Source organism: Lithobates pipiens, unplaced genomic scaffold (assembly GCF_037356315.1).
Source record: "Lithobates pipiens isolate NorthernLeopardFrog02 unplaced genomic scaffold, aLitPip1_a1.2 Scaffold_3, whole genome shotgun sequence".
In the NCBI taxonomy this organism is placed as follows: domain Eukaryota; kingdom Metazoa; phylum Chordata; class Amphibia; order Anura; family Ranidae; genus Lithobates; species Lithobates pipiens.
The window spans coordinates 101,599,424-101,613,011 of NW_027507790.1; the positions used below are offsets into that span (position 1 = coordinate 101,599,424).

General features: G+C 39.6%; 1 protein-coding gene across 1 annotated transcript in view; it reads left to right on the forward strand.

The window, feature by feature from the left end:
• LOC143941236 (uncharacterized) overlaps positions 1–13,588 on the forward strand; it is an 84,934-nt gene that overhangs the window by 49,121 nt on the left and 22,225 nt on the right. The window contains exons 13-18 of the mRNA XM_077463284.1: positions 1,698–1,760; positions 5,053–5,148; positions 9,566–9,667; positions 9,769–9,951; positions 12,186–12,317; positions 12,978–13,207. Of these exons, the coding sequence (XP_077319410.1) occupies positions 1,698–1,760; positions 5,053–5,148; positions 9,566–9,667; positions 9,769–9,951; positions 12,186–12,317; positions 12,978–13,207 (806 nt within the window). The remainder of the gene's footprint in view (positions 1–1,697; positions 1,761–5,052; positions 5,149–9,565; positions 9,668–9,768; positions 9,952–12,185; positions 12,318–12,977; positions 13,208–13,588) is intronic.

Sequence of the window (13,588 nt, forward strand, 5' to 3'; positions counted from 1 at the left end):
TATCCTAAGAAGAGCGGCCTGCCGCACAGCGGGAGGTAGGGAGGTCACTGCAATCTGGACAGGGCTAACACAGACCGCAGCCACCACTCACCTCTCACTGTGTGGCCATGCCTAAAGCAGGGCCGGTGTCAACAAACTAGGATGTGCAGAAGAAGGCAGAGGAGACGGCTCTTGTAACACATAGGAACACCTGCAAGAGAGATACACCTCACAGGCCTGTCGCTGGAGATATAGCTGCACTTGAAACACCGTTCAGCACATCATAACCGCTGCATAGGAGGGAAGGTGAGCTTGCTGAACCCTAAACTGATCCAGTGTATGTTACAGCCAAAGTACCACTCTGTAGCGGTGGGGAAGGGGGTTGGTCTGGGACTGTCTCTTTGCTAATTTGTGGCTCTCTCTTTGATGGTCTGTGGCTGTCTCTTTGCTGGACTGAGGCTGTCTTTTTGCTGGACTGAGGCTGTCTTTTTGCTGGACTGAGGCTGTCTTTTTGCTGGACTGAGGCTGTCTCTTTGCTTGTCTGGGGCTGTCTCTTTGCTTGTCTGGGGCTGTCTCTTTGCTTGTCTGGGGCTGTCTCTTTGCTTGTCTGGGGCTGTCTCTTTGCTAGACTGAGGCTGTCTCTTTGCTGGTCTGGAGCTGCCTCTTTGCTGGACTGGGGCTTTGTTTTTGCTGGACTGAGGCTGTCTCTTTGCTGGTGTGAGGCTGTCTCTTTGCTGGATGGGGATGTCTCTTTTCTGGTCTGGGGCTGTCTCTTTGCTGATCTGGAGCTGTCACTTTGCTATATGGGGGGATGTCTCTCAGGATTAATTTCCCATCACCAACCACCCCCGTGAATGCCCTCCGCCCTTACTCTCCCCCATCTCCGCCTTTACTCTCCCCCCCCCCCACCCCCAAGTATCAGGCTGCCTGGTCTAAAATCCCTGGGCCTATTGTTTGTCCCAGTACGATCTTGGTTGGTTGACTTTTAGGTTAGCAGTCACAGCAATGCAGAGAGAGCATTAAGACTTTCACACCTTTTTCCTTTAATCTGTTGTATATTGTTTTGACTATACCACATGCTAAAAACTTCACAGTACACAAAACTTAAAGTGTAACTCCACTTTCGTGGGGAAAAATATTAAATAAAGAAAAAATAATATAGCGTGTACAATTACAATACAAGTCATATTATAATTGAATGTTTTTAAAAATTAGCTTTCCTTTTCAATCTTCAGCTGCTGTAATTTTCTGTAAATGCAGAAACGAAAATGTAATTTTTGGTGAGATATTTCCAATAGGAACATCTAAAGGGATGCAGGCCCAGCAGTTTTTTCTCATTAGTGCTCTTCAGCTGCCACAGCTGATAGATAATTATGAAACCACTCCCATTAGACCCACAGAGGCACAAACCAACACAGTGGTGTAGTGGTGGTTAGCACTCTTACCTAGCAGTAAAAAGGGTCGCTGGTTCGAATCCCAACCACAACACTACCTGCCTAGAATTAGCTTGTTCTCCCTGTGACTGCATGGGCTTCCCTCCAGGTACTCCGGTTTCCTCCCAAACCCCAAAAGACATGCTGCTAGGTTAATTTGTTTCTGATAAAAAATGCCCCCAGTATATGAATGTGAGTTGGGGACCAGGGGGAAATATTTTTTGCTCAACAAAAGTGGAGTTACGTTTTAATATAAAGCTTTTTTTATTTTTTTATTTTATTCAGGAGGCACACATTGCAAAACTGAAGGAGGAAATGCAAAATCAAAAACAAAAAGAGCTCCAACAGGTAAGGCACTGGTTTGTAATAATTGTACCTGCATATCTTCCATTTACAGTTGTAACAGGATAACAGTTTTTGTATATAGTGCAAAGTCATGAAACTACAAATCATGGAGTCTCATAGCAAAATGTTGATACTGTCATGTGTGACTTGTCACTGATCTTAAAGAGGAAGTAAACCCTGATGGGTTTACTTCCTCTTTGTCTCCCTGCTAAGGTAAAGCATAATGGACTACTATGCATCGCATAGTAGCCCATTATGTGTCACTTACCTGAAACAGGAGCCATCGATGTCACAGCTGTCCCCTGTAGTCCGGAGCGTCCATATTCCTTCCGGGTATCGCTGCTCCGGCCACTCACAGCGCCGGAGCAGCGATGAGGTCACTCCCGCGCATACGCACGGGAGCCGCAACTAACGGCATATCGCAGCTGTGACTGTCCTTTAGTAAATATCTCCTAAGCCGTGTAGGTTTAGGAGATATTTCTTGGACCTACAGGTAAGCCTTAATCTAGGCTTACCTGTAGGTCAAAGTGGTTTGTAAGGGTTTACAACCACTTTAACATACTGTAATGTAGGCCTATAACAAGAATTGTGGTACAAACAATAAAAATAACCACCAAGCTATTTTATATTATAACATAATTGTTAATAGTCCTGCACACAGGGATTCTATATCCTTAATACAATTTTCTTTAAACCCTAGCTTTAGACCTTAGACCTCAGCTGTCTTATCAGGTTTTCGGAAACATTTATACATTTTATACTACAATGGACATGCGAGTTAATTTCAGAATGGCTTAGCTGTAGCAGAAGTTCTGAAGGCAATACATCTACAATGCTAAGCCAACTGAACAAATGCTCCTTGCTAAACAAAGGGGGATCTGAGACTAGTGGTGATACTAAAGATTCCTCCTGTGCATCTGACTGTATGTTGGCCATATTTTCTACCACCTTGATAAAAGTGCACTGCGTATCCATAAAATAATGGTGAAAAGCTGCTTTTATTCTCTTTCAGTAAATGATCTTCAAATGGACAATTTAAATTTTCTGGCCATTTTTTACTTTAGCTTTTGTGATATTACTGGAGGCTGCCCGCCACTCTCTGTTTGTATCTAGGCTTTCAAGGACTTAGTGTGGGATGGATTTCTAAAAAAAAAGACGATGTATCGTGCCCTGATTACTGAGACACTCTGAGGGTTTTTAGTGTGCGAACAGCCCCATGTCATTCTAACATGAATGCTGTGTCTTACTTCACTTCCTGAATTCTGTTAATCTCTCCTCTATCCATGGCTGCCCACAGTCCAAAAATACATTGGTGGACATGCAACCATTTTTATTTCCCTCCGGTCACCACTTCCCACTCATAGTAGGCTTTTACGAAAGTCTTTTATTACTGCCTTTTTATAAAACTTCCTTTCAGATGCCATCATACATTCACCAGTCCTCTCAAGGAGGAGTATGGTCAAAGCTTTTTTGCCATACTTCTCCTGAAGATCACAGGAGTGCACTTAATTCTGCACTCCTGTATCCCAGATTCAGCTGACAGCAGGCTAAAGCTGATGTCACAGAGCCAGACAATAATGTCAGGATCCATCTAAGCCAGCCTCTCTTGCCCCCTGCACAGCCCTGGTGACCCACTGAACGCTGGAGGGGCAGAGCAGAGAGCCGGTGACTAACAGTCATCGGCTCTCTGCTCACTGAACCAGTCTTTGATCACTTAGTTCTCGGCGTAGAGCTGGCAGGAGATTAATTAATCCGATCGTGTGTGGGTTCCATCGGACTTTTTCCATCGGAATTTCCGACGCACAAAGTTTGAGAGCTGGATCTAAAATGTTCCGACAATAAAATCCGATCGCTTAAATTCCGATCGTGTGTAGACAATTCCGACGGACAAAGTGGCACGCATGGTCAGAATAAATTACGAGACGAAAGCTAATGGCTACATCACCGTGTTCAGAACGATCAGATTTTCCGACAACTTTGTGCGCCCGTGTGTATGCTAGACAAGTTGGGCCAAAATCCATTGCAAAAAATCCGACGGATTTTGTCGTCGGAAAGTCCGACCGTGTATACAGGGCATAATACTGCAGCCATCTAGGTGAGTATGTATGTTTGTTTTTTGTGAACCAATTCTTCTCTATTAAGAACACAGTCATCATTTCTCTAAGTCATATAACCCGGATTCATTCTCCCACCATCCTATTTTCCTGAAATCTGCTATCACGTCATTGTTATCACAAACACATCCCCTGTTTCCAGCTCTCCTTTAAATCTGATACGGTTATCTGTTGTATAATGCAGTTCTTTTAAACAAGATTCAAATTCCTAGTGTTCCATTTATTTGTGTATGCTTTAATATTATTAGATAAATTCCTGTATGTTTTGCTGTATTTAGTGCTGCAATGTGTAAATCAATGATAACATTAATAACAGTAATAATTTTATTCTAGGGTCCATGGATTGTAGATTTTATGTTTTTTTGGGGGGGGGGGGGGGGGTTCACAGTTCGGTTAGCTGCACGCTGTTGTGACCTGCCCTACTTATGCTGCTGAAAATGTCAGTTCTCCCTGCTGTTTGGCTGCTACTTGTCAGCTTCCATTCCCTGCATGCTGCATTTTTTAATTAGTCAGCTTCATAGAAGTTTATTAAAATCTCCAAGAGCAGAGCACAGGAACTGGAAGCATATAAGCAGCAGTTGAACAGTGTGGGAGCAAAGAATTTGCTGCAATGGATCTAGCAAAGGACACCAAAGAGGTTAAACTTTATCTATACCCAAAAATTATTTTAGTTTTGGCTAGATTGGGGAAAAGTTAGAACCCCTGTCAGGTTTTACTACTAAGGTCTCCATTAGAATATTCTCTCATTTTCTGTTCTGGAGACATTGGTTGCCACTGTTGTCTGGAAACAGACAACAATAAAAAGCTGACAGATTTCCCCTCACTTCCTGTTCTGAGCACAATCTTTTATCAGACCAGAAGTAAACAAATCTGTCCATCAAAGCCTCTGATGGCAGTAAAACCTGGCAAGAGTTCAAATCTTTCCCTATTAAAAAAAATTCTGGTCACAGATCCACTTTAAGTATAGCTCACTCGTCACACCTAAGCCTTCCAAAGCAGCAGTTTCCTGGAGGTATTCCTCTGAAGTGCCTGGTAATGATTCTTCCTAGAACAGAATAGTTTCTTACTATAGAATATAGTTGATCACATGCGTATCTGACAGAAAGGCATTTTTTGATAAGCATTTGTTTAATCTTCTATTCTGGACTTGACCCCTATTCTATTGCATTGCCCATTTTTAGTTTGCAGAAGGGATGGAGCAAGTGAAAGCAAAAGCTCTTGAAGATCAGGCAGAATCCCTGAAGAAGGACATGGATAAAGTAGTAAATTCTCTGGAGGTAATACCTATAAATTAATTGATTAATATCACAGGGAAAGACTAGAGCATACATTGTGCCTTCATCACCTCTGACCTGTCATTCTACCAGCAGGAATAAAATATACTTATAGGTTGACAGCTACACTCCATGCATGCTCTTGTGTTGTCACCCTGTTGCATGTACCTTTGTTTGGCACTATAAGTGACCATGCTGAACAACATTTTGCAAGCATGGTCTACCGTTGTCACTGAAGACTGACAATGTTTGATTAACCACCACATACAAGCCCAAAACACAGTAGCCAGAAAAAAAGTTTGTTCAGTTGGACATTTAATTGATTCTATAAGGCCCCTTTCACACTGACGGACCATTCAGGTCCGCCTGTCAGTTTTGACAGTGGACCTGAACAGGCGCTCCATGCTAGTCTATGGAGTGAAGGATGTCAGCGGAGACATGTCCGTTGACATCCAACCCGGTCTGATCCACCAAAAGCAGACGGATGGCCCTACGTCCAGATCCATCACTGGCGGATGGGATCAGGTGAGATCTGATGAAAACGGACATGCTGTCCGTTTTCATCCGATCTCTCCATAGAGACCAGCAGTGCTGGACAAGCCCCTTCCCGCTCAGTGAGCAGAGAGGGACCTGTAATCCGCCAGCTCAGTGGAGATCAATGGAGAGATCTCCCGCTGAGCCGGCAGACTCCGTGGAAGCGGAGTCTGCCTCGTATGAAACAGGTCTTATTGTTCACTAAAGAAAATCAAAGGTAAAGCCAGTGACACAGTTCATAGCTTTTCTATGGCTTTTGCTATACAGATAAAATATACTCATTAGATAAAGGTTGCAGGATCCTTTTGACACGCTCTTACACTATGGTTGCCACCTCATCCCTTTAAACCCAAACACATATTAATTACACGGCGGACAATCCGATCATGTGTACGCGGCATAAGAATCAATTAAATGTCCAACTGAACAAACTTTTTTTCTGGTTACTGTGTTTTGGGCTTGTATGTGGTGGTTAATCAAACATTGTCAGTCTTCAGTGACAACGGTAGACCATGCTTGCAAAATGTTTGTCATCATGGTCACTTATAGTGCCAAACAAAGGTACATGTAACAGGGTGACAACACAAGAGCATAAATGGAGTGTAGCTGTCCACCTATAACAGGCACTGCCTGGGCAAGGACCTTCAGGACGGGATCACCAAGTTTTATCCTAATGAAAGCTGCAGATTTTAAAATAGGAAAATACAACTGATATTATGTTTGCGAGATTTTAGTGACTGAGTTAAGTTATACTTTAAAAATACCAATAATTAAAGCTGAACGGGAGTAGGGGGGATCTATATCCCACTCTCTGCAGTCCCCCCACGAAAAGCAGCCCATCTCCCTCAACCAAGAACTCCACAATCTTACAAACTTCTTTAGGTTATTTTGCCTAATATACATCGCTCTCTCACTCCAGATCATTGAATTTTCTTTCACTTTAATTGTATTAGAAACAAAAAGAAACATAGACACTTGCATAGTGCGAGAAGAATGTACGATAACAGGTACAGATTCAAAAGAAGTTTCTCTCCGCAAATATTGAACAATAAGCAATGATGTAATGGTAAAGAAATTAACCAAGCAACATTAAATTATAAGGTGGAGAGATATCAGACCCATGCTTTAGATTGCGACACTTGGTGCTCTAGATTATGGTGCATGGTGAAATAAGACCAAGGCAGATCAGATGGACGAGTAGAGTACAAAGCAGTACAATCAAAGAAAAGAGAGGCTGCCTATACATGCAATTATACTATACATCACTGGTGGTATGCAACCATTGTAACCATTTTGTACAAAAAATAAGTACAAATAAGTATAATATAAGAGAAACTGAAGCGTAAGAGAGAAATAAGAAAGATTATTGAGCTGTATGCCTGAAGTTCAGCCTTAAGGCTCGGTTCACACAGGGGCGGCACGACTTGCAGCGCGACTCACAGGCGCGACCTGCACACGACTTCAGTGGCGACCTGCAAAATGACTTCTGTATAGAAGTCAATGCAAGTCGCCTGAAGTCGCCCCAAAAATAGTACAGGAACCTTTTTTCTAAGTTGGAGCGACTTGAGTCGCTCCTATTAGAACAGTTCCATAGTACAGAACGGAGCGCGACATGTCAGGCGGCTAAGTCGCCTGGACAAGTCGCCCCTGTGTGAACCGAGCCTAAAACTCAACTTTCTCAACAAAAACATCTGAGTTAATATTGCTCTAAAGGCAAAGTCATTTTTGTGTGGTTAAAAATGTAAAGTTGTAAACACTAAATATGTTCAGCAAAGTTTCTTATTACAGGCTTAATGCGAATAAATCTTGTATATTGAACTTGGGGATAGATGAAAATACTACTAAACATCTTAAATTAAAATTCCCTTATACATGGACTGAAAGTACAATTAAATATTTGGGTATTCAATTATCAAATTCATGTAAAACACTGTTCCAATATAATTATATTCCACTTCGTAATGCATTACAAGAAAATCTCACTAAACTAGCATCCCATGAATTTTCATGGATGGGACGTTTGGCAGCATTTAAAATGCTTCACCTTCCACAAATGTCATACTTTTTAGAACTCTACCAATTCCAATTCCGTTAAAATATTTCCAATCCCTTCAGACTCTGTTTTCTAGATTCATCTGGCAAGGTAAAAAATCTAGATGTGCTCATTCAAACTTAGTGAAGAAATGTCAAACTGGGGGAAAAGGGTATGTGGATTTCCAAGATTATTATTTAGCTTTGGTTCTTACACAGTCTAAGGAATGGTTTCTATCTCCTCCATCTACAATTTGGGGGAAGATGGAAACTGCTAAGATCCCAGTAAATAATCTATCAATTTGGATTCCTTCCATGGCACTTGGAGCCAAGATACCTTCTCGCATCTCCCCAACAATATTAGCAACACTTAAATCCTGGGTTCGATTTCTGCATCTAACTTCCTCACACCCTCTTCCTACCAAAGTCCAAATTCCGCTAAATGCTCTACATAATTTCACTAAAACAACCTCATTTACACCATGGATAGAAAAGGGAATTAAATATCTATCTGATCTACTTGATAATGGGGTAATCAAATCATTTTCTACACTTCAAAAGAAATTTCAATTGCCAAATTCAGATTTATTCCTCTACATCCGAACTAAGAATTGCATTTCCAACCTCCCATCATGGACCTATAATGTTCCCCAATCGGCTTGGTCCTTCCTTAAGATCCCCATACATCAACAAAAAGGGATCTCTCTTTTCTATAATCTTCTTCAACAAAAAAGTGTGTTTACAAAGACTATCCCTTTAATTAGATGGGAAGAAGACTTAGGATACACCTATACAGTTGACCAATGGGAAAAAGCTTGTAACACCACATATAAAGCCACATGCTGCTCTACATTATGGGAAGTATCCATTAAATTGACTCAACGCTGGTATCTTACTCCTGAGAAAATATCTAAATTCAACGGCACATTTGACGACAAATGTTGGAGATTGTGCAGCAAAAAAGGTGATATGTTGCATACATTTTGGACATGCCCTAAACTTGGGAAGTATTGGGAACAAATCTTTCAAGTTATGTCTGCAATTACCAAAACAGTCATTCCTCCAAATCCCTCACTGGCTCTATTATCCATTGATCTTGATCGATATCCTATCCAGTTTAGAAATGTGTTTACACATATTTTGCTGTCAACCAGGATCAGTATAACGAGGAACTGGAAAAATCCTGATCCTCCTTCCATAAAAGAAGTGATAGAATTGACTCAAACTCATTACATTTATGAATCAATTCTAGCTCTTCGGCCTCACAAAAAAGAACATACTCATAAAATATGGCAGCCATGGTTAAAATGGGCTAGTCCCCAAAACATTGCATGAGTTCTTTGTTCCTAGATAACTTGAATTAAAAAATTACTTACCCGCTCTAATATTTTAATCTTTGTTTTGTATCTATTAAATGACAGGTTACTATTACTGTCCCAAACACAGTTTAGCCCCCATAGGGGTGTTCGGGAATATATTTAGGTTCATCATCTTTGAATAACTTGAATTGGCAGTATATAAATATATGAAGATAATATTTATATTACTTTTGTGTATTGTCTCCACAATGGATGTATTAATAACCTCCCAATCGTTATCTTTATTATCCCTATTATAATTGAGATAATTAATATGGTTTTCTTTATATTATATTTTTTATTATTTTTGGATACTATTATCTATGTATCTAAATACTGTAACTGATCTGTTATTTAGTCATAATTTCTGTCATTTGTCTTGATAAAAATTTAAACTTTAATAAAAACTATTGATTAAAAAAAAAAATGTAAAGTTGTACACTTTAGTATCTGTCTTGTTGGGCTCTTTGAGCAAATATAGTATGTCCATATTTCAGATGAAGGCTAAAGAAATAACAAAACTGAAAGATTCTCTCAAGTCACAGAAAGATACAATGAAGAAGCTGGCTGTAGAATTAAAACAAGAAGCAAGAGAGTTGGTAAGGGATATGTTTTTACATTTTACCACCTATCACTACTACTAGTCTAAACAACATGATGTGCAAGTGTTGATTTGGTCTTACTGTTTCTTGCCAACCAGGTGCACAATACACTGCTGCGGGAGCAGAAGAAGTGGGAAAATGAAAAGAGAGATGCACTTCAGATACTGAGGCACACACTGGAAGAAGAGAAGCTACGAGACCTAGCAGATCTGAGAGAAGCATTGGAAAGGGAGCGCAGGACACATATGGCACTGGAGAAGACATCTGCTGACCTCCAAAATGTAAGATACTATAATACAGACCTCAGGATGATGTTAGCACAATTGTGATTAAGGTTCCATTCACATCTAAGAGTACCATGAAAACGTGCAAATGTGTGCATTTATAGAATGGCTGATGCTTGAAGCTCAATGGCCAAATCAATGCAGGAGCATCTTTCGCATGTTTGTTGCACGTAGGGAAGCCTATTCAAATGAATGGACTGCCTTATAGGTGTAGCATGAAAAAAATGTGCCTTCACGAGATGTGAATGCAGCCCTAAGTGTATCTCAGCCAAAATGTTTTTGTTCTTGCTAGACTGGGGTAGTCCTGTTTGGGTTTTATTGTTTTTCGTGGCTCTTTCAGAAAGATGTTCACTCATTTAGCATCTCGGTGCTATGGTTTCACCAGACAGCAAGTGAAAAAGAAAATCTCCAATGACAACACAGACCGGAATACAAATGTTTCTTTTAGAGTAGGGGAAGGCTAGCCTAGTCAGAATTTTTATTGTTGTGTGCATCTCTGTTTTAGATTTACCCTCATGCCCTCTTTGGTGAAAGCTTTACCGGTGATGTACAAGAGAGGATATCTTTCTAACAGAGCCTTGGATAGCTGTATAAATTCAACAGGGAATCTAACCTTTTACCACTCTCTCAAAACTGTTTTACTTGAGGCATGCTGTAAAAGATTCACCAAAATGTGTAATTTCAGTTAATTCTAACCTCGCAACTAAAAATTTATGTACATCATGTCTAATAAGACCCCTAATTCACTTTATAAGATACCCCTTTCAGATACTTCTAAATTGGATATATTAGTCATTGCAGTAGCAGTTGGCATTTTGTTTGTTTTTTTACTAAGTTATCTGAGAAGCCTTATTCATGTTTTCCATGGTGTAAACAATATGATATTGTGGACACTTCTGTGCTACCTTTACCCTTATTGTGAAAACCTATATAAATGAAGGGTGCTGCTCACAAACGTATGCATTCCTGCAAGTGGATATAATACTTGTTGGTAATTATACGGCTCCCCCTCTATGGTTAAACAATAACTACATGATCAGATACTATTAGTGCATTAATACGCTATGTGTTAAATGAAAATACTGTATATCCAACGCTTTACATCAGATATAGAGTGAACATTAATATAAGTTGACAATCCACATCCACAATAAATAACCCACTCTTCCATGATGTGATGTAAGTCCATAAACACTATGAAGACAATCATATTAAAATCAAGTCCCTAAATGAAATATCCACACCAACTCCTCCTTCACTGCTTGCTCAAATGTTATAGTATATACTAATCAACACTAGTAGTGATATCAACACTAACATACTTTAAAACATCCTTTAAAACATAGTATACTCCCGCAATCCAACACACGGTGGCTTCAGCGCTACGAGGCTCCTCCCACGTGTTATGTCCCTGTCCTTGTGACTTCCTCACAAGTGTTGGATCCTGGCTGTAAACTATGTTTTAAAGGCACAATTACCTTGCTTTAATGTAAGTGCATTTGTTTTAATAAACCTGGATTTTTTTTTATATGCTGCACTATGGGTACCCACCCTGTGTTCTTTTTGAATGACTGAGAGGAATAGAAGCTGAGGGTCCCTTAAAGAGGTACCAACCTATCATTACCACAGAGGAAGGTATTACTCTGTAAAGATACCTGTGAAGAGAGACACCACCATATCCATTTGACCTAGCAACGTATGTTCTTAGGTCCATGCCCTGAGGTGATTGCATTGAAGTGAAGGTGGTGGGTTACACTTGCATGACGGTTTGAGCACGTAGCAAAGGAGGAGTTGGTGTGGATGTTTCACTATAGGACTTGATTTTAATATGATTGAGGTTATAATCTTTATGGACTTACATCACATCATGGAAGATTTGGTTATTTAATGTGGATTGTCAATTTATATTAATGTTCTCTTTATATTTGATGTAAAACGTTGTATATATGTTCATTTAACACATAGGGTATTAATGCACTAATAGTATCTGATCACGTAGTTCTTGTTTAACCACAGAGGGGCCGTCACATAATTACCAATAAGTATCATGTTTTCCATGCTTTCTGCAGGGCTGCCATTGTTGGCTTTTCATTTTGCAAAAGTTAGTTGCTTGGTGGTCATGCCAACCATCTAATTTCCATACTTTGATATGCTAGAAATACATGTAAATATATATATCATCTCCCTTGTGTCTGTATTAAGAACATTTGGCCTGATTTTATCATCAATAGATAATTCAGGAGCATGAGATTCACCAGCGTGCTTTACAGCGTGAGAAGCAAGAAGCTCTGGATGAACTAAGAGTGGTACTGAAAGAAGAGAAGCAAGAGGAACTGAGGAGGCTAGAACAGGAACTTACACAAGTGGGTCTGGTCTGGAATAAGTTTTGCTTATTAGCTAAGAGATCCTTTTATTTGCCTGTATTAGTCATTTGGCCATTTATGCAAACCTTTAATGAAGCATTTGTGTTAATGAACAGGTCATAATGTTGGTAAGCCCCATTAATCAATTATTTAATAAATATTTATTAGTTCTAAATAAAGACCTAAGTGTTTAAAATGCCAGAAAAGTGTCAACCCTAAATACATATGGGTAAATTTAATTTATTTATATTTATATATATATATATATATATATATATATATATATATATATATAATATTATATATATATATATATATATATTTGCTGTTTTTTCCACTGAAAGGAGGTAGAAATAGTAGTTCATGCTAGGATCTGAAAAGTCTCATTGTCCTTTCAGTAGAATGACCCTTTGGGTTGTTAAATCCTGTATCAGGCTGAGCTCAATATCTTTTACATGCCTGGCATCATGAGCCAAATTCGCTTGAGTGCACAGATGCACACAAATGCTTTATCCTGCTGCTTAGGTGTTCTTTATAGTAGAAATGTGAGAATGTAGAATTATAGTCTGGATTGGTGGAAAATACCCGCAAGACAAATCTAGTATATGTGAAGTATTCATATACTAAGGAATTTAGCTGATGTAGATGTGTTCTGTTTAGGAAAAGGAGCGGGACATGGAACGTCTAAAACACAGAATTCAAGAAATGGAGAATGAGCAACATGTACTGAGAGCAGAAAAGAATGAATCTGTTTTCAGAGAGAGAGAAGCACTGGCCCAGGCTGAACGATCAGAGCGAGCCTTAGCCAGAGAGATCAGCACAGCATGTGAACGTATCCATTCTGCTCCAGGGTGGTCTAAAATGCAGAGCCCATCACACAGCAGACACGGGTAAGTGACATTTTATCCACTTCCAGACCAGGCCTTTTCTGGCACTTTTTGTTTACAATTGTTTTGTAACAATCAGTATTTTTTGCTTAAAAATTATTTAGAACCTCCAAACATGATATATTCTTTTAAAGGCCCTTTAAAGGCAATTTTTTATTTGCGCAATGGTTTTTCAAATGCAATTTTTTTGTAAAAAATACACTTTTTTGAATTCTAATGCAAAAAAAAACCCATAATATATAACCCTATTTTACCACTTTAGAGTTACAGAGGAGGTCCAGTGCTAGAATTACTACCTATGATCTGATGTTCGTGGTGATACCTTACATATGTGGGATGATCACTGTTTGTGCGTGGAATGCATGCATTCATCTTTGCACGGGA